Below are 27,999 nucleotides of genomic sequence, written 5' to 3' on the forward strand. Positions count from 1 at the left end.
ATGTTGCATATTACTAATAAGGAGAGAAATAGAAACGAAATCAACTCTTACGCCTAACAAATTGGCAGAAATAACAAAAGATGGCTATAGTAAATGTGAAGGTGTTGTGGCAAAAAGAAAGGCACATTTTACTACACTTTTGATGAAATACTGAGTTGTTCCAACAATTCTGGACAGCAACTTTAAATTAGCTTTTCAAAAAATGAAAATATCTCTTTCCTTTGTCTAAAATCCCACTATATTGCATAGAACTCACAGATGATAAAGGACAGAAAATCTCTATATGTACCCAAATTATTCATAGAATTATTTTTTGGTAGCAAAAACTGGAGACAAAGTATTGACTAAAGAAATTGGGTATAGGAATATATTACCCCATAAGAAATGATAGATATGAAGAAGTCACAGAAACATGAGAAAATTTGTGTGAACTAAGTAATAAAAACTAGAAAAAAGATATAAAGCATTGTAAAATAAAAGCACAAATTTCAAAAATTAATTACTTTTTAATTATAAGGAGATGAAGCTTGACCCTATATCAGTCCTGAAAAAATCCCCTACATGGGTAGGGACAATGACTATATTGTATAAATTGTTAGGTATACAGTGTTATCAGATGTATAAATACTCTGTCAGATATAAAGTTGATTGGTTTTACTGATCTGTTTTCCTCTTTCCTTTTAAATATTGACTAAAAAGTACAGCTCACTAGCAAGAAAATCAGATATCCTCATTTTATGCATTAAAACTTTTCATAGAGGACCTGCTATGATTCATAAAGTTTCACAATTCATGTAGGTATGATTCATACATTCACAGTTCATGATGTCATTCCAATTCTTGAATGAAGCATTTGGGGACCCTTCAGACCTGATTCCAGTTGTCTTCAGCCAAGATTCTCAACTAAGAACTAGCATGAGACCCTTATTTTGACTACAGAGATATTGTTCTAATGCTGAAAAGTCCTGCATCTCCTTAGCTGAGCCAGCCTATCAATATTGTAGTGAATGAAATAATCAGCCAGAGACAGTGATGAAAAAACATTTTTTTCTTCTCATATCAACTGCTTATAAATTGGGATATGAATTTATCCAGATTTTCTTTGCTATATTTCCACATCTCATGAAGTAGGTTTATGAGGGAGGTAAAAAATTAGCTTTCTTATGTTAGCAACTTTATAGTGTTCATTGAAAAAGATTAGTTCATTAAAAAAAATCAATACCAAATAATTTTCCTTCATTTTTAATAAGTTAATAATTATTATTTAATATAACATGTCATTATTAATGGTTGGTTGTTTGAAATTAAATCTATGATAGCTAAATTTTTTGAATAAGAATAGATTTTTTGATATATCCATAAAAGTTTGATTTATATCAATCAGAATTTGCTTTTATTTCACTGTTCATCAGAAGCATAAATCCCCTCATATTATCTCTATCAAAAAACAAAAATCAATGAATATACATTTTTAAAAAACCTGCTGTGCCAAGCACTTTTCTAGTTGTTGGTGATATAAATACAATAAATACAACAATAACTTTTTGTGATGCTTACTATATGCCAGGCACTGTTAAGTCCTTTGTAAGCATTATCTCACTTGGTCCTCTCAATTAGCCTGGAAGGGTGGTGCTATTATTATTCCCATTTTACAGATGAGAAAACTGAGGCAAACAGGAGCTTAAGTGACTGATCCAATGTCATATAGTAAGTGTCTAAGATGGGATTTGAACTCAAGTCCTCTTGACTCCAGACTCAGAGTGATAGCCACTATGCCACCTAGGTGTAGCAGTTAAGACCATCAGGAAAGGTTTCATGTAGAAGTTGGTGCTTGACCTATATCCTGAATAAACAAAAGATTTCTTTGAAATGGGAGTGAGGAGAGAGTACATTCTAAGCTTCAGGGACATCCAGGACAAAGGCATAGTGAGGAAGATGAAATATAATTGTGGGAGAAGAACAAAGAGAAGACCAATTTGACTGGATCACAGAATGTGGAAATAGGAGTAATATCTATTGAAATTGTAAAATAGATTGGGACCAGGTTGTGAAGAGCTTTATAAGCTAAACAGTGTAATTTCTATTTCATCCAAGCAAGAATAGGGAGCTATTTGAGTTTATTAAGTAGGAGAGTGATATGGTGAGATTTTTCACTTAAAAATCATTTTGGCAGCTAAGTGGAAGATAAGTTGGAGTAGGGAGAAACTAGAGGCAGAGAAACCATCCAGGAAGCTATTGTAGTCATCCATTCAATAGATGATAAAGGCCTGTACTAGTCCATTCAAGAGTTATGAAGGGCCTGAAGTATCTTGGCATTAGAAGACCTAATAGGGGCAACTTCTTGAACTCATTTCCTCATTGATTCACATACTCCCAGCCAATCACACTCACCATTCCAATGATTCTAAACCCTTGACTGTGTGTCATGAAAACTATCTTTCCCACTAACCAACCCCCTTACTTCCCTCTCTTCAACCAGAATTCCCCACCCTAACATCCTATTCCATAGCTATCTATCCCTTCCACTGTACTCTCTGTGGAAAGCTTGCTCCATGGATAACAAATTTTATTTGATCTTAAACTCTTACCTTTCCCACTCCTTTCATTTCCAGGCACTCATGTTGAGACTTGGCTCCCTTCAGATGACACAGCATCTCTGGAACCCATTCTTGCACTGGTTACTCATTTCCCTTGACTCAATAGTTGTGGTGGGGAAAACAGAATACTCTTCTTACCCCTTACCACCATTATTCAATGAGCTCTCCTCCTTTCAGTTTCATTCAGTTTCTGTTTATTGATAACTTATTCACTGATTCCTGGGACATTCATTCTCAAGGAATTCAGTGCCTGACTTACTGGCTTTCTCTCCATTCAAACTCTTGACCTTAAAGCAGGGAACTTTAATAAACCTATTGGTATTCCTTTAAACTCCTTAACTCCCCAGTTCCTTAATAAACTCATTCTGCCTCTGCACCACACTTCATCTACATACAGAGCTGGTCTTTAACTTTGATTTCACCATCACCCACAAGTGTCCTACTTCCATATTTATAAATTCTGAAGTTCCTTTAACTGATTATCATCATTTTTATCATTTCATCTTTTCTTCTATCTTATAACCCTTTCACTCCTAAGTCCTTTTCCAGGCCATCACCACAGCATTGGTTACACTAGCCTTCCATCCCCATCTTGACCCTTGGAGAACCAATTCAACAGTACTCTGTCCTCTATTCTTGAGAAAAGAAGGGAGGCATTTATTAAGTGCCCATTGTTATAAGTATTATTTCACAACAACCTTGTTTTACACAATAACCATTTTACAGATGAAGAAACTGACCCAGAAGTTAAGTAGTTTGGTGAAAGCTCACACAGTTAGTAGGTGACTAAGGATGAATTTAAACTCAGGTTTTTACCTGTTTCCAGGCTCAACCCTCTGTGCACTGTGCCACCTAGTTGTCTCTTTATTCTAGCACCAGTGTTTCCCTGCCAGTCTGACTCCTATTTACATGATGTTGAATGAAACTAGAAAATCACAAAACTGTAAAGACTGAGTCTACTAGAATATATATTATATAGTCTCAACTGGACCCTCCCTATAGTAAGTAAGTAATCTTCATTTCCTGACAAGTCTATATTCCTCTGGACATCTCATCACACCCCAGGAATTTCTTCATCCTGGAAAATCTTTACTTACTCTACTCTATCTTTCACCCAGTTGTCAAAGAGATCTTCCTGAAACACAGATCTGACCATATCATCCTACTATGTAATAGTATACAATGATTTCATATTACTTCAAGCATCAAATATGAATTCTTCTGTTTGATTTTTAAAGCCCTTTATAGCCTGTGCCCATCTTACTTATCCACTCTTCTTTTCCGGGGTGGGGGGGGGGGGAGATTTGATTTTGCAAGGCAGTGTGGTTAAATGACTTGCCCAAGGTCACACAGCTAGGTAATTATTAAGTGTCTGAGGCTGGATTTAAACTCAGGTCCTCCTGACTCCAGGGCTAGTGCTTTATCCACTGTGCCACCTAGCTTTCTCTTATCCACTCTTCTTAATCTCACTCCATGTATTTTATGATATAGAGATGCTGGTCTCTTGCTCTTACAGAATTTGGATACTTCACCTTACAAATCCATGACTTTATATTATCTGTCACCCACATATAAAATTCTCTCCCTCTTCACTTTCAACACTTTGCTTCTTTGATTTCCTTAAATTCTCAGCTAAAATCTCACTTTCAGTAAGAAGCTTTTCAGGTTCTCCTTAAGCTAGTACCTTCCTTTTGAGATTACCTCTACTTGTCCTGTACATTTGTACCCATTTTATACATATTATATTCCCCCATTAGATTTTGAGGTCCTTGAAGACCTTTGTATTTCCAGTATTTGGCTCAAAAGTAAGAAGTTGTATATAAGGGATGTTATAAGGGCAGAAACACAATTTAACCACAGATTGAATGAAGCATCACAGATGGGTACCCAGGTTGCAAGCCTATATGAATAAGAGGGTGATGGTGCCCTCAACAGTGATGGGGAAATTGGGAAGAGGCAAGGGTATCAGGGCTTTGAGGGAAATGATAATGAGTTATTAGATATGTTTTTAAGATGCCTGAAGAGGTTTAGATGTGAGAAATTTGGATATAAAAAAATAACAATTTTGGCAGCTTGTATACTTGAGGTGATAGAGAGTGAAGAGTTTAAGATAACTCCAAAGTTATAAACCTAGCAATCTAGATAACTGTATTTGGTAGTACCTTTGACAAAAATAGTAAAGTTCAGGAGAGGTGTGAATATGGTCTGAAAAGAATGAATTCTGAAATAGAGAACTTTATATTTGAGCTTGGAGAAGATTGGGAGTCACTGGAGTTTATTGACTAGGGTAGTGAAATGGTCAAAATTAAACTTTAGGAAGAGCACAGTGACACTTGAGTGGAGAGTGGCCTGGAGTGGGGAGAGACTTATGGCAAACAGAACAAATAGCAAGCTATTGTAATAGATGCAAGAAATATCATGAAGGTGAAATCAGTAGATCTTGGCAAAAGACTAACTATGGGGAGATAAGAGATAGGGAGAAGTTGAGGTTGATACCTAAATTAAGATAAGAATTTGAGAGGATAATGGTGCCCTTGACAGTAATGGGAAAGTTTGAAAAGATGAGTCAATTTTGGACATGCTGAGTTAATGCTGTTTACAAGGACAATCAGTTCAGCATCTCTAATATACAAGTGGGAGTACAAGACCAGAAACAGAAAAGAAATTAGAACTGGATAAGTATATTTGAAAAATTGTAGAAATGATCATTGAATTCATGGTAGCTGATGAGATCACCAAGTGAAATGATATAAATGGAGAAAGGAGGGCCCAACTCAAAAGACCTGTTAAACACTTAGGAAGTAGAAAACCTGGATAAAGATCCAGCAAAGGACCCTGAGGAGAAACAGTCAGATAGGTAGAATGTGGAGAAAATAGGATTCCAAAAAATCTAGAGAGAGAGGAGAGTTTTCAAGGCAAAAAAGGAGGGTGATTGTCAAAAGCTGCAGAGAATCAAATGAGGATGAGAACTGAGAAAAGGCAAGTGGATTTGACAACTAAGAGATAGTAAGTTTGGAGAAAGAAGTTTTAGTTAAATGATAAAGTTGAAAAAGCTATAATGTAGAGCGTTAAGAGAGTGAGAGGAGAGGAAATGGAAACAACTCTCACAGAAGACTATCTCAAGAAGTTTCGCCACAGAAGTTGGGAGGGATTTGGGACTATAATTAGCAGGAAGAGATGAATCAAGGGAGGGTTTTCTGAGGATGTTTTCATGGTATGATTGTAGGCAAAAAGGAAGCAACCACTAGACAGGGAGAGACTGAAGCTAAATTATAGAGTGGGAATAATAGAGTAGATGATCTTTTTTTTTTAGTTCAAACTTTTCAAAATATGAGTAATTAGTCAAAATAGTATAAACTTAAATGTTTGTCAAATCTGTTTTTTTTATTTTAGTACTGATACTGCCTCTACCCTGGTTATAGGGCCTCATCTTCTCATGCCTAGATTATTATGTTTATCTATGTGATAAGTCTCTTCTTACTTCAGTCTACCCTCCATCCCAGTATCAAAATAACTTTTTCTAAAACATAGGTCAAAAACATACAATATGAAAACATTGTCTACAGTTCAGACATATTTTCTTAGCAAATATCAATCCAGATTGATTTTTACATTTTTTACAAAGTACTTTGTTCTACTCTATGTCCCATTTTCCATATAATTAATACATAATACTGTAGTATCATATGCATAATTCACATAAACAAATTCAACTATATGGAGTAGCCCAGAATAGTAGCTGCTTGGATCCATGGCTTGCCAACACTGATGTGGTTTCCTCCCTTCTAATCTACAGCACTTACTGCTAAGGGAAGCTAAACTCAGTAATCTGGGCACAGGGATTTTACCTCTTAGAATCTAGTCAGTTGGGGAAAACTTCTAGAATTTTGTATGCCCCTGTTTCTTTAATCTTTCTTTTTTCTTTTGAGCTTCTCTGGGCATACCCACACCACCAGCCTGAGGGACAAGGTCATTGGACGAATCTCATTACTCCAGTCTTGGCTAGAGCCTTTTTGATGCTTCTAGTGAACCAAGATGTGCATTGTAAGAGAGAGCTCTTTATTTTCCTCAATGTAGCCTTTGGGTTGTAAGGGAGTACTTTGCCCCTTCATAGTAAGAAAGAAATGGTTAGTCAAAAGGCATTAAGTTCATTACTGGATGATATGAACCAGAAATTGCAAAGTTCCAAATAGGTAAGCTTCCCACATACCTGAAGAATTTTGGCATGTATATTATTGAATACTATCTTAATTAATATTCCTTTTAACTAAAGACAGGGATTTTTTTTTAAGATCACTAGAGTGCTACTAAGTACTTGGAATATGTGTCCAGTACTAGGTCTAAATGTGTTTCTTCTACTTGACCTTAATAAAAGGTCATCTTACTGATTGAGCAGAGAAGTAGAATAATTTGATATAACCAAATTATAATCAAGTAGAAGAGAAATATGGTCAAGAAAAGAAAAATTTGGGCATCTTTTATGTTAACTGGACCAAAGTGTCCATGGCAGTCATTAAAAATGTCAAAAATATATCACATCTGACAACTTAAACTTTGCTCATTTATTTTTTTAAAAAGTCTATAGCTATTTTATTAAGGCTGCTTTAAAAAAATGCCTAGCACTGTTAATGACTTTACATAGAATGACAATGATTTTGTTTATCTCCTTGAGATTTGTTGTCCCTTTAAATATAATTTAGTTTAAATCCTCTTTTTCTGAGTCTTCAGCAAAAGCTAAAACATTTATTAGTTGCTTTTTAATTTTACTCTGCTGAGTTTCCTTCCCATTAACTCTCTTCTCTAATGTGAGACACCTTGAAAAAGGTGCTGGATTTTGAGTGACTGAATTAAAATTCTAGCTCTGATAGGTACTGAGTGACTTTTGACAAATCACTTAACAATTATGGACTTCAATCATCCTCATTTATAAAATAAAAAGGTTAGACTAGATGACTTCTAAGGTTCCTTTTAGCTCTACATCTACAATATCATCATCATCTTATTCAAAGAGAATGATTCAGATTTGTCTCCAGATTGTCTTTTCACCTTCTTCTTGAATTCTCCATTGTGAAAGTTAGTGAGTCGCTTAAAATTAATATCCTAGAATGTCTTAGATATAATACAATTTATATCTGTAAGAAACTTGGGATTTGCTAATGAAAAGGGTTTACCTTAGAGTAACCATCTTGTTGTCATATTCCTCAAATGGAGTTAATACCTTCACTCCTTTCTAAATGTTGTTGTTGAGAGGATTAAATAAAATAATTATGTAAAACACTTTATAAATGTTAGCTGACATTATTACCTGTCACTTTATAGTTGTAAACATGCACATCCTCCATTTAAGAAGAAAAAGACATTTTTTTGATGCCCTTACAAAGAAGACTTATCAAAAAGCCCTATCATGATAGTTCAGTTGCAAAAATTGTGCAAGCTTTGGAATTTTGTTTTGAGTCTCCTTGTTCTAGTAATTATAGAAGTTTCCCAGGACAAAGACTTATTTTTTCATGCTGCATCCCTCATATATTTACTCCTGACCAACTCAGTCTAACAAATTCTATTCCTTTCCTCCTCTTCCCTTACTTTCCATTATGTCCTCTTTGACCTCTACTCTGTTATTTAAATATATATGTATATGTATTATATATATATATATATATATATATATATATATATATTGCTTCATCTTTTCTTTTCATACTCTACGTCATCTTGGATTTTTGAAAATCTGCCTTTCAGGATGTAATATTGCTTCACTGGTCATGCTTCTCCTTTTCTAATATTCTCTGATATTGGCAGCAGGAAGAGGAATTGTCATATTTCTTGCTGCCACTTCCAGACCCTCTTTCTCTGTCACTTAGAAACCTCTCCTTCTTGAGGTTTACACTATTCATCTGTATGTCATCCTGTTTATATCCTCATTGCTGTGATCCATCAATGAATAAGCAATTTATTAAGTGTCTGGTTTATACCAGATTTTTTGGCAGGAGTACAAAGATAAAAAGTATTTCCTCCCCCACCAAAAAAGTTGACATTTTCTTAAAGGGGGGGGGACACATCTACCTATAAGTTGATACAAACTATTTTCAGAATACTAGGTAATTTCAGAACAATACAATTGGCTGATGTGGGGTTTGAGGAAGATCCCTTGTATTGGAGGTATCACTTTAACTGCATTTTTAAGGCAATCTCCCAGGGTAAAAACATTATAAAGGAATCTGGGGTGTCTCAGAGACAGAAGTGAGGAATGAATACAATATAGATAGAAGAAGAGCCTGTGTAAAGGCTAAGAAATGGAGTGCCTAATTTGAGGAACAAGAAGGCCAGCTTGGATGGACTACTGAGTATATGATAGCAGAATTAATATAAAATAAACCTGGAAGGAAAGCTGTGGAACCAGTTAGCAATGCACTTTAAATGCCAAGCAAAGTTAAGACTTTATTTACTTTATTGAAAAAGTCCAGTCAAAGCTGTGCTTTAGAATTGTCACTTTGGCATTTATAAGGAGGATAGATTGGAGAAATAGTGAAACTGATTGGGAAACTGAAATAGTCTAGGAAAGAAATAATGAGACCTTGAATTAGAATGGTGATCACATGACAGAAGGACACAAATATGAGATGATGTGGAGGAAAATATCTTTTCAAGGAATTTGAGAAAGAGAAGAGAGGATAATATCTTGAGGAGATAGACGTTATGCTGGTGAATAGGATGGGGAGCATAAACCTATTAGAAAAAGAGCCAATTGATAGAAATTGAAGATCAGAGGAGGGGAGGGGATGATCAAGAATGAAGTCTGCTAGAGAAGGCAGGAGGGGATCAAAGCTATGTGTGGAGAGAGTCATCTTGCTAAGGAAAAGCCCATCTCCCTGTCAGAGACTGGGGAAAAAGGAAGAGAGAGAAAAAGATGTTATTAAGGGGTTTTAAGGTAAAGATTATGGGAAAAGAAGAAATTCACATTGAACTGATTCAAATTTCTCAGTAAAGGTTCTCAGCTCAGGGAAATGGAGGGGGACTTGAGAACAAAAGAGTACCTTAGGAACAGTTTCAGTGAAAAGTGAATTTGGGAAGCACGAAGAAATGCCTAACTACAGTGAGGTCCCAGTTGAGGCTGAATAACATGAATTTATAATGATTCAATCACTACAATTCTAAAACTTCTAACGCATTCGGTAGCTCATGAGCAGAAATATAGTAGTCAAATAATAATAATAATAATAATAATAATAATAATAATAATAATAATAATGTTTTGTCCTTTATTTTCAAAGACTACCATGATATCAGGGAAGTGATGTCATGACAAGCACATGAATTGGATGTGAGTGGGGGGCGCTGTGCTAAGTCGCCAGCTTCACTTTTTCCTTCAGTACTTGCAAGTGTTGTTTGTGAGAACAAACTCCAAAATCTGAAATAACTTTAAAAATTTATTAGGTAGAGATGAATGAGCTAGAAAGATGTGGCTCCCTCTCATCCAGTCTCTGGAAGGTTTATATTACATAGGATTTAGACAAGAACAATTTGAAAGCAAGTTAGATTGAGATGAATATTAGCAAATATAAACATTTGATAAAATTTGAACAAAGCCAGAACACAAGGGAACCTCAAACTCAAGCTTTGGTGGACCCAAAACAGGACCTTGGTGTAGAGTCCCCAAATGAGACTAGATCCAGAACCTGGGGAACCCCAGATTGTTTGTAGCCATCCCTAGCATTCCTAGAGAGTTACTAAGGTCAAGGCAGGGGGTAGCTAGGGGGTGTAGTGGTTAGAACACCAGCTTTGGAATCAGGAGGGACTGAGTTCAAATCTAGACTCAGACATTTAATAATTACCTAACTGTGTGCCCTTGGGCAAGTCACTTAACCCCATTGCCTTGCAAAAAATAAAAACTAGTCAAGTCAAGGCAGTCTTTGGGTACTAAATGTTCTCTAGTCAAATCAAGTTAAGTTCATACAATATTAATAAATGATAAGTAATAATTCATACAAAGCACTGTCTAGTCTGCTTCTAGTCTTTGTAATCCTTCCTTTCACAGCTACCAAACTGGTATTTCTGAGATGGAGATAGATCCATATCACTATTTTTTATAGGAAGCATCAGTGGCTCCCTGTTATCTTTAGGTTAAAATACAATATTCTGAACCTAGTCTGTTCATCCCTCTCCTATTTTGTTCCTGACAAGTTGATATTTTAGCCTAAGTATGACTTTACATTTATCCCTAGCAAATTTCATAAAATTCAATTCATTGTTCTAATCTCTCATAATCTTTTTGAATCCAGATTCTACCATTCAGGATGTTAGCTTTTTATTTCAGCTTTATATCATCTGTAAATTTGATAAGCATACTAGCCATGACTTTAGCAAAATCAGGGATAAAAATATTAACTTTTAAAAGGCCAATCAGTTCTTTGAGACACTCTTCTGGAAACCTTCCAAACTGATCTTAAGACATTAATAATAAATGTTAATTGATTGATTAATTGAGAGTAATGGGATCTTCAAGGATTACAGAGTAAAGGCAAACCCAAGTGCATTGTCCAGAATGTTCTCTCTTCTCATATTCATTTTACTTTGTAGATGTAGAGAGTATTCTGTGCAAGGGAGGCAGTCAATAAAAATGCCTGGAGTTGAGAGATCTGAGTGTCTTGTTCAAGGAACTGCAAGGTGACTTTTGAAATTGGATCACAGGCAGGGCTAAGATGTAAAAAGACAAGAAAAGAATGGACCAGCTATGAAGGGCTTTTAATGCCAAACAGATGATTTTACGTAGCATATTTGATCATGGAGGTTATAGGGAACCACTGGGGTTTACTGAGTGTGGGGAGGGAGGTGACACAGTCAGACCTGCAGTCTAGGAAAATCATTTCAGCAGCTGATTGATTGCAGGAAGAGACTTGTGGTAGGCAGATCAACCAAAAGAATGAAGGAGGTTTTTGAGAGAAAGATAATGAGTTCAGTAAGATGTCTAAGAGGCATATTCTTTGACATGTCTAATAGGAAGTCAGAGATGAAAGATTGGAGATTAACAGAGAGGCTGGATAAGTAGATTTGAATCATTAGCATAGAGAAGATAATTGAATCTATAGGAACTGATAAGATCACATTCCATTTCTGGGTATTTCACTGGCTGTCCCATTCATGGAATACTCTCTCTCTCTCTTCATTTCTACCTGTTGACTTTTTAACCAGCTAAATTCTTACCTTTCCCAGTCTCTCTTACTTAGAGTGCCTTTCCTCCATTAATTATTTGCAATTTAACCTTTATCTAGTTTATTTGTGCATATCTGTTTGCATGTGGTTTCCCTATTAGCCTTTGAGCTCCTTGATAGCAGGAACTGTCTTCTGCCAGTTTTTTGTATTCCCCCATTGCTCAGTCTAAGAACATTTAGTCATTGTTTTGACCCTGATTTAATAAATATTTATTGAATGAATGAATGACAACTTTTACTGACTACAATGCAATAAAAATCAGAATCAATAAAACTCCTTTGGAAATAATTTATGTATCAAAGGAAAAACTTATCAATAAGTAATTACATTAAAGAAATTACAACATTGAGACAACATAACAAAATTTTTGGAGATGTTGCCAAAGCAGTCTTTAGGGATAATTTCTATCTCCAAATATCTTCATCATTAGAACATGAAAGTAGAAATCAATGATTTTTACAAGCAAAAAAATAGAGAAAAAATTAGAAATTATTTTATCTAAACATATTTTTAAAACTGATAAATGAGCTGGATGAATACTTTAAAATATAAAATGTCCAGATTAACAGCACAAAAATTAGATAATTTAAATCCCAATCTCAGAAAAATAAATTGAACAAACCATAAAGCTCTTCTTAAAAGAAAAAGAACACAGCACCAGAAGGATTTTCGTGTGAATTCTATTAACTATTCAAAGAACATTAAATACCTTTGTTACACCAATTATCTACAAAGAGAAGGAAAGAAGAGTTTCCTCAAAACCCTTTCTATGAGAAAACCAAACATGGTCCTGTTGCCTAAACCAGAAAGAGATAAAGCAGAGAAAGAAAATTATAATATCTAATGTCAATACAAAATATTGAATTCATTAACATTATAGAAAGATTACACACTATAACCAGATTGGATTTATACCAGAAATATAAGGTTGATTCAGTACTAGGAAAATTGTAAACATAGGATCACATTAATAGCAAAAAATTAAAATTACCTGATTATATCAAGAGATATAAAAAATTTAGTTTCCATTTTTATTAAAAACACTAAAACTTGTAGGACTAAGTAGTCCTTTTTTTCATATAGTAAATTATATCTATGTAAAATGAAGAGCTATCATTACTGTACTGAATAGTTGCTAGAGATCCAGCCAATAAAATCAGAAAGTACAGATATTCACTGTCACCTCCTTTATTTAATTAATGTTAATTAGCAATAAAATAAGAAAATGAAATTGAGGAAATAAGCATAGTTTTTGAAGATGGTACAATAATTTAGAGAATCCTAGAGTTTCAACCAAAAATAAAACAATAAATAACAAGTATAATGTCAGCTGTTGAAATTAAAACATAAAAATCATTAGCTTTTTCTGTATAACATAACAAAACTTAGGTAATGGAGATAAAAGAAATTCCATTTAAAATAACTACAAATTGGGTAAAATATCTGCTTTCTTTGGATTCTCAGCACTTAGCTGAATGCCTGATACATTAAAGTGTGTAATAAATGCTGCTTGACTGAGTTAATCTACCAAAACAAAGACATTCTGTATCCTGCCTTTTCTTGAGCTCACTAAATGCCTATTAGACATCTCAAATGCAATGTCCTGAAGGCTTTTCAAACTTAATATAACTAAAATAGAACTCATTATCTTCCCGCCCAAATAATCTACTCTTTTGAGATCAAATGCAAAATCTTCTTTTTTAGGTCTTCAAAGCATAACCTAGAACTGTCCCCCATGCCTGAATACTCTTGTTTCTCATCTCTGCCTCAGTTCAGTTAAGTCCCCCTTACTACTAGTACCTTCCCTCTAAGAGGACTTTCTGTTTACATTGAATATATCTTCTGTGTACTTAGTTTGCATGTTGTCTGCCCCATTAGAATTGGAGCTCATTTTTTTATATCAGCAGTGATTAGCACAACACCTGGTTCATATTAAATGTTTAATAAATACTTGTTGACTATTTGACTAAATACAACTACTAAACTCCTTTGCACAAATAAATCTAAATTATTGAATGGATATATTACTTATTAAGAGTTGGACAGAGCCAATATAATAAAAATTGCAATATGACCTAAATAACTATAAATTCAATTAGTGTCAGCATAAAAGTGTAATTTTATTTTAAAAAAATAAAATTCATTTGGAAGAACAAAAGATCAAGTATCTCAAAGGAATTTTTTAAATAGAAAGTAAGGAACCTTTGTTGTCATTTTTAGCCATATTATTCAACTCTTCATGATCTCATTTGGGGTTTCTTGACAAAAATGGGTTAAGTTACTTGCCCAGGGTCACACAGCTAGTATGTGTATGAAGTAAGATTTGAACTCAGGAAGATGAGTCTCAGCATTCTATTCACTTGGCCACCCTGCTGCCGCTGTAAAAGGGGTTTAGCAGTTCTTAATTATCTGATAAAGTAATAATTATCAAAAACTATTTAAAAAACTATTTTAAAAATAGAAAAGTTGATCTGTTGTAACTGACTCAGTATTTAAGATTGAAAAATAATCAAACAAGTAACCCTTGGTAAACCCAAGGACTAAAACAAATAACAATAGCTAGTATTTCTATGACAATTTAAGATTTTTCAAAGCATTATACTTTCATAAAAGCAATAGGATTTATTTCAAGAGAACTGCTGAGGAAACCAGAAAGCAACTGCAGAAGTTAACAGTAGCTTACCCTATTTACACAATAAGATCCAAATGGGTACCTGACTTAGATATAAAGTTATATCATAAAAAAGTAGAAATACAAGAAAGAATTCTTGATCAAAATAAAGAGAAAGACCACAGTGGAATGAATTTTTTTTACATAAAAATTGAAAATCTTTTGCACAAATAAAGTCGGTGAAGTTAAGATTAGAAAGGAAACAGTTGGGCAGGTGGTCTTTATACCACTTTTTTTTTTTTTTTTTAGGTTTTTGCAAGGCAAATGGAATTAAGTGGCTTGCCCAAGGCCACACAGCTAGGTAATTATTAAGTATCTGAGGGGGCATTTGAACTCAGGCACTCCTGACTCCAGGGCCTGTGCTCTATCCATTGTGCCAGCTAGCCGCCTCAATATAACACATTTCTTAGATAATGTTCTGAAATAGAAAAATTAATGTAAGGCTATAAAAATAAAAACTGTTCCCCAACAGATAAATGATCAATGAATGTAAATAAACAATTAAATCTAAGCAATCTGTAGCCATTTGAAAAAATGTTCTAAATCACTAATAAGAAAAATATGAATTAAAACTGCAAAGTTTTATGTCATACTTGTCAGAGATATCAGATATCAGAAAAGAAAAATGGACAGTTGTAGGATGGTTTGTACAAACATAGACACACTAATAAACTGTTGGGGATGCCTGTGAAATGATTCACTATTCTAGAAAGCATTTTGGAACTATACTTGAAAAATCACTGTGTATAAATATCCTTTCATCCAGGGATATCACTTCTAGGCTTATGCCCTAGGGAGATCAAAAGAAAGAAGGAAAGGACCATATGTATAAAAATATTGACATAGGCACATTTGTTATGGCAAAAAAACTGGAAACAAAGTGAGTGCCAGTCAGCAAGGGAATGACTGATTCAATAATGGCATACACATGAAATGGAACATCATGTTGTAATAGATGACAGAAGGGACAGATTGAGGAAAATCTGGTGGAGCTTCATTGAACTGATGTAGAATGGATAGAGCAAAACAATGTGAATAATTTGTATAATGACTACAACAAACACTATAAAGGAAAACTGACATGAAGGATTTAAAAACTATGATCAACAAATGCAGTGCCCATTTAGGACTGTAGAAAATTGATGATCATTTCATGTTATCCACTTTTTGTCAGACTTGGTGATGAGTAAGACAATAAATCCTACATTTTCAGACATGACCAATATATGAGGTTTTTTATATACTTTGTTACAAGGAAGTACCCTTTTTTTTTCTTTTGGGAGCAGAGGAAGAAATGAGGAGATATTGATACTAAACAATGAAAAGTCAAGAAAAGAACATTGAATCATTTAAAAAAAATAACCAGATGAGAAGAGAAGAGAACAGAAGAAAATTTAAAAGGACCATAAACCAGCAGTGTAGTATTGGAACTTATGTTAAATTTTAAATTTATTTAAAGGAAGAAGCAGAATATAGAGATTCATGGTTTTGTGTGCAGATCTTTTTCTGTTCTCTGAATAGGGAATTTTCATTTTTTAAGTTTGTCTCATTCATAATAAGAAATAGAAAGAAAAAAGAAAATAATCTAGTTATTAGCAAACTACAAACTATAATTCTCAAACACTAATAAAAAGACTAATATTCTTATCACTAAAAGTCTCATTTGGAGGGAGTGTTGGCTCCCTTTTAATTTATTGTTAGCAGAAACTGATTTCCTATTTCCTTTGGAAGCATGCATGTTGGCTTCACTGAAAATGTCATGAAAGCTACTTTTATCACAGAATAAACCTTTTATTTCCAGCTGAGGAACAAGCAAGAAGCCTTTTAGAATTTTTGTCTTTTTGCTCTTTTCGCTTAACATGTCATCTGTATATTTATCTGCATATTTTATGAAGCAAAGGATTTGTATTTAAATAGAGATGGATAGGAAACACTATGCAATCCCCCTAACTGTCCATGAAGTCACAGAACCTCCAACTGAAATGTGTGATAGCTTAGATTAAAATAAGAAATAAGGTCCTATTATGGAATAGGAACATTAGTGTAACAAAAGGACCTTTATTTGCTTTAATTCAGATTTTTATTTTCTTGTTTGACCTTTTAACATATGCTTATTACAATTTGCTTTTCTACTTATATTTTTTTCTGATCTCTAAGGTGTAACTTCTTAATAAGTTTTAAGTTAATTTTGAAGACATTTTTGGCATCTTTAACTGATCAACTGACATATCTATCAGATATATCAGATATACATATCAGATAGATATACATATATAAGTGAATGGTTTTACACACACACACACACACACACACACACACACACACACATATGAACTGATAACAGTTGTATGATTGGTGCCCACTAGGAATTAAATTATGTTTACCCAAGTTGTAAAAACTTTATGAGGAGTAATTTAGTAAGCATTTGTATGGTTTTTCTTTGGAAGGACTAGACCTGCATTCAGATCTCCACTCTCACTTTGACTAGTTATGTCTGCAAATCGTTTATCCTCTATCTCAGCTTCCTCATCTATAAAATACAGGGACACAATATTTTCACTATCTACTTCATGAGTTCATTGCAAGAAGAATACCATTAAAGAGTAAGTTAATAGTTTTATGTATTCTAAATTATAATACTAGTTAACAATTTACCAAGTGACCAGCACTTTGCTAAGCACTTTTTTGGAAAGTGTATCATTTGTAAAATGAAGCAGTGTAGCTATAACTTAAGAAGCAATTGAGACAGAGCTCTAACTTAATGTGTTATCCTAATGCAAAACGTTCCCCTCTATTGTAAACCTGAGAGTAATCCCATGGAAACCTTACTGACCTATTTTATAAGAAGGTCACAGGAAATAATTTAAAAATACTGAGTTGTTTTCAGCAATTTCCACTCCCCCCTTCCCAAAGTCTTCATTCTGTTGAGTGTCTCCTAGTTCCCAAATTCTTAATAATTGGACTCATTATAGAGCAGGCCAATTGGATCTCTGTATCTAGAGCATCTCACAACTCTGTGTATAGTTACCCTTAACCCCTTCTGCTCCAAATCCAGTCATTTAGAGAAAATAGGAATGAATTCCTCTGCCAGTTTCTCAGGTTCCATCATTGGAACTAGCTTTAGTTTGGATCCATTGTCCATAGGTCATTCCCCATAAGTCCTAGGACACTATTTGTTATGCATCTGGCAACCATACCAAGCACCAATTATCTATTTTACCTTTATTCTTTTCCAGGTGCACATACGATGGCAAGATCTATTCCTATTTTTAATCATTTTAACATTTTAAAAAATAAATTCTAAAAATAATTAGGTGATTTTTCTTCACCTAATTAAGTTGAAAAAGGCTTCTTCAATGCAGATTTTGGCTTAATAATAACTCACATTTGTATATCACTTTAATGTATATAAAGAGAATGGTATAGACTAATGTAAGATATTTTCCAGCTTTCTAAATTGTAATTGAATTCTTTTACCTTAACAGCTACCAGCTCTGCCCACTTGGAGGACCTTGCCTACCTGGATGAGCAAAGGCATACTCCATTGCGAACCTCTCTACGAATGCCAAGGCAGAGCATGGGTGGAACTCGTACACAGCAGGATTTGAGAGGTAAGAAAGACTAGAAGAACCCAAGGAATAAGGAAATGAACAACAAAAAGCAGGAGGTTTGTATTGTATTCTCATGCCTAATATAGTATGCTGGTGTCTTAACCTGGGAACCATTCCTTTAACCTCTATCCTAGAGAATAAAGATAACCATAAAATGATTGTACTAAATGTCAGTGTATATAAACACCTCCAAGAAGATGAGAAGAGCTATATCTGGTGCAGAAGAAAGATTGTTAGTTATGATCTCATAGGACCTGGAGTTAAAATCCTAAAGCTGCCGCTTATTGTTTGTGTAGCTTTAAATAAGTCATTTAACTTGTGACCTCAGTTTCCTTATCTATAAAGTAAGGAGTTAACTCAAAATTTTTGATCCCATGATCTTATATGATGAAAGAGGAAAATATCCTATGATGCTGGATTTCACAAAGAATTATTGTCAAATTTAAAGGTTTATCACACTATAAATTACTTAATTTTAAATTATTTATTAAGCTTTTATTTCATATACAACCCTAGACAGAGAAATAAACATGGGGATATAAAGACAACAATGAAAATGAGTGCTTACTCTCCTATTTTAAATCAATTTCTCCATGAAAATTTATTAAGAATTTATCTTGATTTCAGGGGGCAGAGCCAAGATGGAAACAAGAGAAGATCCTCTCTTAGGGTTCCTCTCCTCCCCTCCCCTCCCCTCCCCTCCCCTCCCCTCCCCCTCCCCTCCCCTCCCCTCCCCTCCCCTTGTGGTCATTCACAGACTAGGAAGGAACACACAGCTTCACACAAGGAGATCCTTGGGGGGGGGGGGGGTGTCACAATAATGCTCAAAACCTTAGGAAGCACCCCAAAACCAGGCACAGGCTGGAGAAATGAGTAAAAAGAGAAAAAAGAGGAACACTGTTGATAAATGCTTTGTCTGTGATCCCAAGAAGGATCAAAATACTCAATCTGAAGATGAGGAACAAGCTCCTGCATCTAAAGAATCCAAGAAAAACAGAAATTGGGCTCAGGCTATGACAGAGCTCCAAAAAGACTTTGAAAATCAAGTGTGGGAGGTAGAAGAAAAATTGGGGAAAGAAATGAGAAAGATGCAGGAAAAACATGAAAAAGAAGTCAGCAGCTTAGTCAAGGAGATCCAAAAAATTACTGAAGAAAATAGCATGTTAAATGTTAAATAGGTCAAATGGATAAAACAGCTCAAAAAGTTATTGAGGAGAAGAATGCTTTAAAAAGCAGAACTGGCCAAATGGAAAAAGAGATAAGAAAGCTCTCTGAGGAAAACAAATCCTTCAGATGTAGAATGGAAGTGAGGGAAGCTGATGATTTTATGAGAAATCAAGACACAATACTTCAAAACCAAAAGATGAAAAATTAGAAGAAAATGTGAAACATCTCACTGAAGAAACAACTGACCTGGAAAACAGATTCAGGAAAGATAATTTAAAAATTATTGGAATACCTGAAAGTCATGATCAGGAAAAGAGCCTTGACACCATTTTCAAAGAATTCCTACAGGAAAATTGCCTAGATATCCTAAAAGCAGAGGGCAAAATAGAAATTGAAAGAATCCACTGATCTCCCTGAGAGAGAGATCCAAAAAAACCAACCCCTAGGAATATTATAGCCAAGTTCCAGAACTCCCAAGTCAAAGAGAAAATATTACAAGCAGCCAGAAGGACACAATTCAAATATTGTAGAGCTGCAGTCAGGATCTCACAGGACTTAGCAGCAACTATATTAAAAGCTCGTAGGGCTTGGAATATAATATTTTAGAAGGCAAAAGAGCTCAAAATGCAACTGAGAATCAACTACCTAGGAAAACTGAACATCCTCTTCTAGGGAAAAAGATGGACTTTCAGTGAACCAGGGGAATTTCAAATATTCCTGTTGAAATGGCCAGAGCTGAACAGAAAATTTGATCTTTAAATACAGGACTCAGGTGAAGCATAGAGAGTGAAAGAGAAGGGGAAAATATGAGGGACTTAATAATGGTGAACTACATGTTTTCCTGCATAGAAAAATGATACTGACAATACTCTTATGAACCTTCTCATTTAATAGAGCAGGTAGAAGGAGCTTTTATAGATGAAGCACAGGAGAGCTGAATTTGAAGATATAATATAGTGTAAAAATGGAGTCAATGGCTAAAAGGGAAATGTAATGGGAGAAAGAAAAAGGAGAGGTGGAATAGGCTAAGATATTTCATATAATAAGATTTTTTTTTATTACAATGAACTATTGCATTGATATAGAAGGGGGGGAAAGCAAGGGGGAATGAGGGAACCTTTGCTCTCATCACAGATGGTTGTGAGAGGAAACAGCATATATACTCAATGGGGTATAGACATCTAGAGTATGAAGGAGTGAAGGGGGACAGGTGGAAGGGAGGGATGTGAGAGATGGAGGAGAGGGTGGGGAGAGTAGTCAGATATAACACATTTTCTTTTTTAGTTTTTGCAAGGGGCTAGGATTGGATGCCCTGTCCAGGACCATGGGGCCAGGTGATTGCTAGGCCTAAGGGGTGGTATGCGGGCTTGGGGCCTCTTGGTCCCAGGGCTGGGGATTTGTCTGCTGCACCACTGAGCTACCCTACCGCACATTTAAGAAGAGGGACAGAGTGAAATGAGAGAGAAAATATAGTATATGGTAGTGGGGGAGGTACGAATGGAAGGAGTTGCGATCAGCAGTGGCAGTGGTGGAAAAATATGGAAGTAGCTTTTGTGATGTACTTATCATAAAGAATGTGATCCACCCATGACAGAGTTGGAGGTTTTGGAACATGGACTGAAGCACATTTTATTATTATTATTTTGGGGGGAGGGTTGCAGGGCAAATGGGTCTGGGTGGCTTGCCTGGGGCCACACAGCTGGGTGATTGTTGGGTGTCTGAGGCTGGATTTGGACCCAGGTGCTCCTGGTGCCAGGGCTGGTGCTCTGTCCACTGCGCCACCTGGGCACCCCTACTATCATTATCATCATCATCATCATCATTATTATTATTATTATTATTATTAGGGGGTTTGGTTTTTACAGGGCAGTAGGGTTGGGGTGGCTTGCCCACACAGCTGGGTGATTGTTGGGTGTCTGGGGCCAGTGTTTCATTCACTGTGCCACTGGCTGCACTTATTATTATTAATATTTTAATTTTTTTCTCTTTATTGTTCATGCGGGTTTATATTTTTTGGGAGAGAGGGTACTATGTTTACTTTTAAACAAGAATATTTTAGTAATGTATAATAAAAAACATCATTTGTACAAAAATGAGAATAAAAAAAGAAAAAAAAGAATATCTCAACCTGAGTTCAAATCTGGCCCCAGATACTTAATAATTACCCAGTTGTGTGATCTTGCGCAAGTCACTTAACCTCATTGACTTAAGGAGCAGCTAGATGGCATAGTGGATGGAGCACTGGCCCTGGAGTTAGAAGAATGTATCTCATATGCAACCCTAGACAGAGAGCTAAGCAATGGGGATACAGAAAAAATAGTGTAAACCAGGACTTTCCCTCAAGGGAGTTAACATTCTAATAGGAATGTAACATGTACATAAAAAGATATAATCCAAAACATCATAAATGGAAGATAGTTATAAAAAGGAGGGCATTAGTCACTGGGGGAATAGAGGGAAACCTTCTGCAAAGGGTGACACTTGTCCTGACTCTTAAAGAAAGTGAAGGATTTCAAAAGGCAGTATTAGGAAAGAATAGTATTCCAGAAATGTGTGTTGCAAAGACATGGAGATAGGAAATGTAGTATCATTATGAGGAAAAGCAAATAGGTCAATATAGCTGCAGCATAAAGTTCATGAAGGGAAGTAATGTGAAAAAGATTAAAAAGGAAGAGCAAAATTTTTTTAAAACTTGAAATGAGAAACTGGAAATTTTATATTTAATCCTAAAGGTAATAGAGAATCACAGTTTGCAGAGTTGTAGTGACTGTGAATTTTTGTGCAATCTGTGAATTAAAATCTAAGCCTTTCCTTACCTCTGGGATCAGATGATCTGTCTGAGTTTTTCACTTGAAATGAACCCAATTTTTAAGCTTTCCCCCCTTTCCCTGGATTTCTTTTGCCTGTCATCTTTTGGGTTTGGACAGTTCAGTTTTCTGAAATTCAGTTTTATCCTTTTTAAAATGAGGAGGTAGGGCCAAATAACCTCTTAAGTTTCTTCCAATTCTTCATCTAAGATATTAAAAAAAAGGAATAAATTGTAGTGTGGAAAGGAGAGAAGGAGGCAAAAACAGTTTAGAGGATCAGAAAAGGTCTCCTGTAAGAGGTGAATCTTGCATTGACCTCTGAAGGAAGCTAGGAATTCTAAGAGTCAAAGATAAGAAATATGGCAAAGGTTTGAAGGCAGGAAATAGAATGAGATCTGTGAGTCACAACATTTGGTAAATTTCACTGGATTATAAAGTGTGAGAAAAGGAGAACTTTGTAATAAGGCTTTGTAAATATGGGGTGTAACCAGATGGTAAAGGACTTTAAATGCCAAACAGAAGTGTTTACATTTTATCCTAGAAGCAATAAGGAACCATTAGAACTATTTCAGGAGTGAATGATAACACCTTTACTTTAAAAATATCATTTTCCTGACTCTATGGAGAATAGATTGGGGTAGGAGTTGGGGGACTGCTAATAAGTTCTATTTTGATTATATTGGATTTGACATGAGATACCTACAAGACATCCAATTTCAAAACTTTTCAGGAATATAATTTTCTCATCTATAAAATGAGGCATTCTGACTAAATAATCTCCAAACTTTCTTCCATCTTCAAATATGATAATTCTATGGCTGTTTTCATAATCTGGCTCTCACTATATATGACTTGTTTTCATGTTGACAAAGATTTTCAGGAAAAAAGTGAACTCGTTAAATTATATATAATCATATTACCATACAGCTAAAAAGACCCATGAGGAGAGAATCAAAAATGAATACTATCTACCTAGAAGTCTTCCAAATATTATTTCAGTGATAGATAGGCTGACCACATTCACACCCTAAATGGGTAAAGAAATCAGAATTTGCAAGGAGGCAAAGAGCCAAGATTGTAGGACCATACTTGAACTCTCCCAATTTCCCCTACAAATAACTTTAAATTGAAGTGTGGAGAAACAGAACCAACAAAGGGATAGGGTGAAACAGTATTCTAGCATCTTAGAACATTGGCAGGAAAAATCTTTTACCAGTTAAGAATGGAGTGCAGTCCTATGCAGGTCATGCCCCTGTAAGCCAATAGCCATCATAAAATTGGCAGCCATAGCTTCCAAACCTCTATTCACAGATAGATTACAGGAACTGAACTGGAGGCCTCCTTTATTTTCCCAACACCTATTTCAGTACCTTCATTAGCACTGGGTTCAGGACTCCATTGCATTACCTGTATGTTGTTCAAAGTTATAGTCACAAAGCAAGGAGCCATCAGCACACTAGAGTATGCAGAGACTCCAATAACAATTCCAGGGTAGAAAAGAGTGCTTATGGTCATTCACAGATGAGAACATAGCCCAGGAGAGCAGTGAACATACCTCCTCTTAGATCATACCACCTTAGAAAGCTGAAAACTTACATACATTCTCAAAACAGCAGCAAAAAAAAAAAAAAAAAAACTCATCTTGAGACAATGCTCCCTCTGCACTGAGAACAGAATTCCTAGTCAAAAGTCAAGAAACAGAGTGGAAAAAATGAGCAAACAAAAAAAAGAACCTGTCTATAGAAAGTTCTGTGGTGACAGGAAAAGGGCCAAACCGTAAACTCACAAGGCAACAAAATCAAAGCAACTATATCCAAACCCTCAAAGAAAACTGTGAATTGTTCTCAGTTTCAAAAATAATTTCTGGAATAAAATCCTCAAAAACGGATTTTAAAGCTTTATTAAGATAGAGAAAATTAGGAAAAGAAATAAAAGTTTTATAATAAAAATATTAAAAAAGGATCAAAGAAAAAGCGCCAAGAGTACGGAAGAAAAAATACTTTAAAAAATAAAATAGGTCAAATGGTAAAGGAAGCACAGAAATCTACAGAAGAGAAGAAATCCTTATAAAGCAGAATTGGCCACATGGAGAAAGGTACAAAAATTTACTGAAGAAACTAACTCTAATACACAGAATTGGCCAGATGAAAGAAAGCTACAAAAGCTCACTGAAAAAAATAATTCCTTAAAAATTAGAATTTGTTAAGTAGAAACTAATGATTCTATGAGACATAAAGACATGATAAAATCAAAAGAATGGAAAAAATAGAAGAAACTATGAAATACTTCATTGGAAAAAAGCTGAAATTACAAATTGAATGAGGACAGATTGTTTTAAGAATTATTGGACAATCTGAAGGCCATGATCAAAAAAAAAGCCTGAACATCAACTTCAAAAAATTATCAAGGAAATTTTCCTCAATATCCAAGATCCAGAGAATACAGTAGAAATTGAAATAATCCACTGATCAACTGAAAAATTCCCAAAATAAAAACTTCCAGGAATATTATAGTCAAATCACAGAGCTCCCAGGTCAAGTTCAAGGAGAAAATTTTACAAGTAACCAGAAACATTTAAATTAACCTGGAACCGAAGTCAAGATAATACAGGATTTAGCTGCTATGTTAAAGGATCCAGGGGGTCTTGGAATATAATATTTCAAAGGGAAAAGGAACTAAAATTCTGGAGAACAATTGGAACTGTACCCCAAAAAACACTAAAAATCTGTGCCTACACTTTCACCCAACAATTCAGTACTAGATCTATATTCCAAAGAGAGATCCAAAAAAGAAAAGGAAAAGGAAATATTTATAGCAGTTCTTTTTTGTAGTGGCAAAAAAAAAAACGAAAATTGAGGGGATGCTCACATGACAGCCCTTTAAATACTTGAAGCTAGCTACCTTGCCCTCCTGAGTCTTTTCTTCAAACTAAATATCCACATTTCTTTCAGTCATTCCTCAAATACCATGAACTCAAGGCCCTTCAGCATCTGATTCCATTCTTCTGGACACTTTCCAGCTCAGCAATGCCCTTTCTAAGATATGGCACTCAGAACTGGACAAATATTCGATATGTGGCCTGGATTTTAACGCAGTTGTCTGTCCTTTCAAGATCTTTTTAGATCCACTGTGTTCATTGTTACTGTGAATTTTGTATCACCTGAATATTTGATAAGGATACTATCCTAAGCTTTTATGCAAATCACTGTTATAATGATAGATTACTCAGGGCTAACCATAGATCTTGGGACACTTCACTGAATATCTTTTTCCATTTTGTCATAAAAACTCTTTGAGTCTATCCATTCAACCAGTTCCAGGTCCATCTGCATCATGTAGATGTAGTATCATCTAAAACATTTTTCTTTCCATAAAAATGGCATGAGATATTAAATATTCTGTTACAATCTAGGTAAACTGTATAATATGCTAATCCTATAGTTAGTAACACTGTCAGAGAAAAAAAAAGAAAGAAGGTTGGTCTGGTTTGCTTTTCTTGCTAAAGCCATCCTTTACTTTTCTTGATCACTGCTTCATTTTCTAAAGATCCATTTACCATATCTTTAATAATATGTCCTAGAATTTTCCCAGAAATTGAAATCAAGCTTACTGGGCTATAGTGTGCAGACTAGTCTTTTACCTTTTTTAAAAAACAAAATTAAGACATTTATCCTAAAGGCCTGTGAGACCTTTTCACAGTCTTTGCTCACAGTATCTTGGCAGTCACTTCCATCATATCACATTTTTCAGGCTTCAAGGATGATTTTCATTTGGGCAAACTGACTTGAATTCTTACTGTATCTAGAGTCTATCTTCTTTCTTATTTTATTTAATCACTTTTAGCCATTTTATCCTATCCTGTATAGTCCAAAGGTCATTCCTCTTGCCAGAAAAAAGATAGAAATAAAATAGTATTATGTGATTCTTTTCTGTTGTCAGTTATTATTCTATCCACAGTAACAATCCTATACTTCTTTTTCAAGTGCTGTACAACAAATATCATTTGTTTAATCATTTTTCAGTCATGTCTGACTTTTTGACCCTATTTGAGGGTTTTTTGGCAAAGATACTAGAGTGGTTTGCGACTTTCTTCTCCATCTTAACTTTACAGAAGAGGAAACTCAGGCAAACTTGTCCTAATTGATAATTCTCATCATGGGGATGAATCTATGACTTGAAGTTCAGTTCATAGAACTCTTAAGTTTATTTATTCATCTTGATTACTAACTGACTGATTCTCAGAGATATAAGGTGACCCACCCCCAAGGACTTTAAGTTCACTAATCCTGAGATCATGATTCCCTCACGTTCCCCTAAAAAAAGTTTTACTTTCTTATTGATTTATTCTTCCATCTGTGATTAATCTAAAATAGAGCTTTGGTATAGCTTATGTCTGGGTTTCTCCAAAAGAGTAATAGCGTCTTCACTATCTGCATAAGCAACTCAAAGTTCAATAGGGTGACTTGGTATGGAATAGCCTTTATTTTATATACCACAGAAAATGATACAAAAGATTCACAAGATCCAATGAACAGTTTTGTTGTTGTTTTTATGATACCCAACTCTTCATGACCCTATTTGAAGCTTTCTTGGCAAAGATTCTAGAGTAGTTTTTTCCTCTAGTTCATTTTACAGGTGAGAAGACTGAGGCAAATAGGGTTAAGTGACTTGCCCCCAGTGTCACATAGCTAGTAATTGTCTCAGGTTGAATTTGAATTAACTGACTCCAGGCTGGCACTCTATCCACTCTTACACCTTAACAGCTCCCTTATGAACAAAATGAGAACATAAAGCACTCATATAGTCCATAAGACTTTTTAAATTCTCCTCAGAAGTTAAAGATACTTTGAGGGACTGCTGAACAGACACTTCCAATTCACCTTGGACCCACAATATGAGCAGTCCACAGCAGTAGTGGGACTGACAAGATCCAAAGGTTCATAGTCCACTTTGACATACCTTTAGCCCTTCAGCTGCAAGGCAATCCTCTGCTAGGAATCTTCTCTTGAGAGGCAGCTGTTGATAAATTTTCTTCTCCAAACTTAAAAACATAGTATTTTGGTAACTTCATTTTATGAAAAGACCATGAAGATACTCTAGTGTCTGACTTTGCTCTCAAAATAAAAAAAAAAAAAACTTTAGAAAAGACTTCCAGAAACTCCTCTCTCAGACCCACCTAGGCAAGCACAGACCATTATCTATGTGCTTCTGAAAGTTACCCTTTTCTACTTGGAGGGAGAGGAAGAAAAAGAGCATCAATATATAATGAATTTAGAGTCACAGAATCTGACCTTAAATCATGATTCTGCTACTTAGTAGATCTTGGACATGTTTGTCTCTTAACTTCTTTAAGCCTCAGTTTCTTTTTTGCAACGCAATGGGTTAAATGACTTGCCCAAAGTCAGACAGTTAGGTAATTAAGTGTCTGAGGTCACATTTGAACTCAGGTCCTACTGACTCCAGGGCCAGTGCTCAATCTACTGTGCCAACTAGCTGCCCCTAGTTTCAGTTTTTTTATCTGTAAACTGAAGGAGTTGGATTATCTCTAAATCTGTGATTCCCTCTCTGCCTCCCCCACCACCACCACCTTGCTGTGTTCTAATCTATAATTCAGAGAGAGCAGAAGTACAGAAAAAAAAAAGAAAGAAGATGAGGGAATCGAGACTTTTACAGCTCACTTTTATCCACCACTGAGGAGGTAAAACAGGATACAATAGAGCCAGAATTCAAAACCATTATACACAATCCCAAATCCAGAGGTTTTCTCTTGTTTTTTTTTTAAATTATTTTCATCCATTTGTACATATATATTTCCAAGTTACAAAGTTTTCCTCTACTCTCCCTTCCCACCCCCCTCCCCTCAGTTGGGAACACTCAGGCTAACATTTTATATAAATATTTTGTTAAACATATTTGCAAATTAGTAATTTTTGGTA

The 27,999-nt window shown here is 35.1% G+C and overlaps 1 protein-coding gene across 7 annotated transcripts in view; it reads left to right on the forward strand.

Moving 5' to 3' along the window:
• Window positions 1–27,999, forward strand: part of TANC2 (tetratricopeptide repeat, ankyrin repeat and coiled-coil containing 2) — a 649,103-nt gene that overhangs the window by 480,036 nt on the left and 141,068 nt on the right. For all 7 annotated transcript variants that reach the window (XM_074224430.1, XM_074224434.1, XM_074224431.1 and 4 more), the window contains one exon: window positions 17,964–18,089. In XM_074224430.1, the coding sequence (XP_074080531.1) occupies window positions 17,964–18,089 (126 nt within the window). The remainder of the gene's footprint in view (window positions 1–17,963; window positions 18,090–27,999) is intronic.

The sequence above is a fragment of the Macrotis lagotis genome, chromosome 2 (genome assembly GCF_037893015.1).
Source record: "Macrotis lagotis isolate mMagLag1 chromosome 2, bilby.v1.9.chrom.fasta, whole genome shotgun sequence".
Taxonomy (NCBI): domain Eukaryota; kingdom Metazoa; phylum Chordata; class Mammalia; order Peramelemorphia; family Peramelidae; genus Macrotis; species Macrotis lagotis.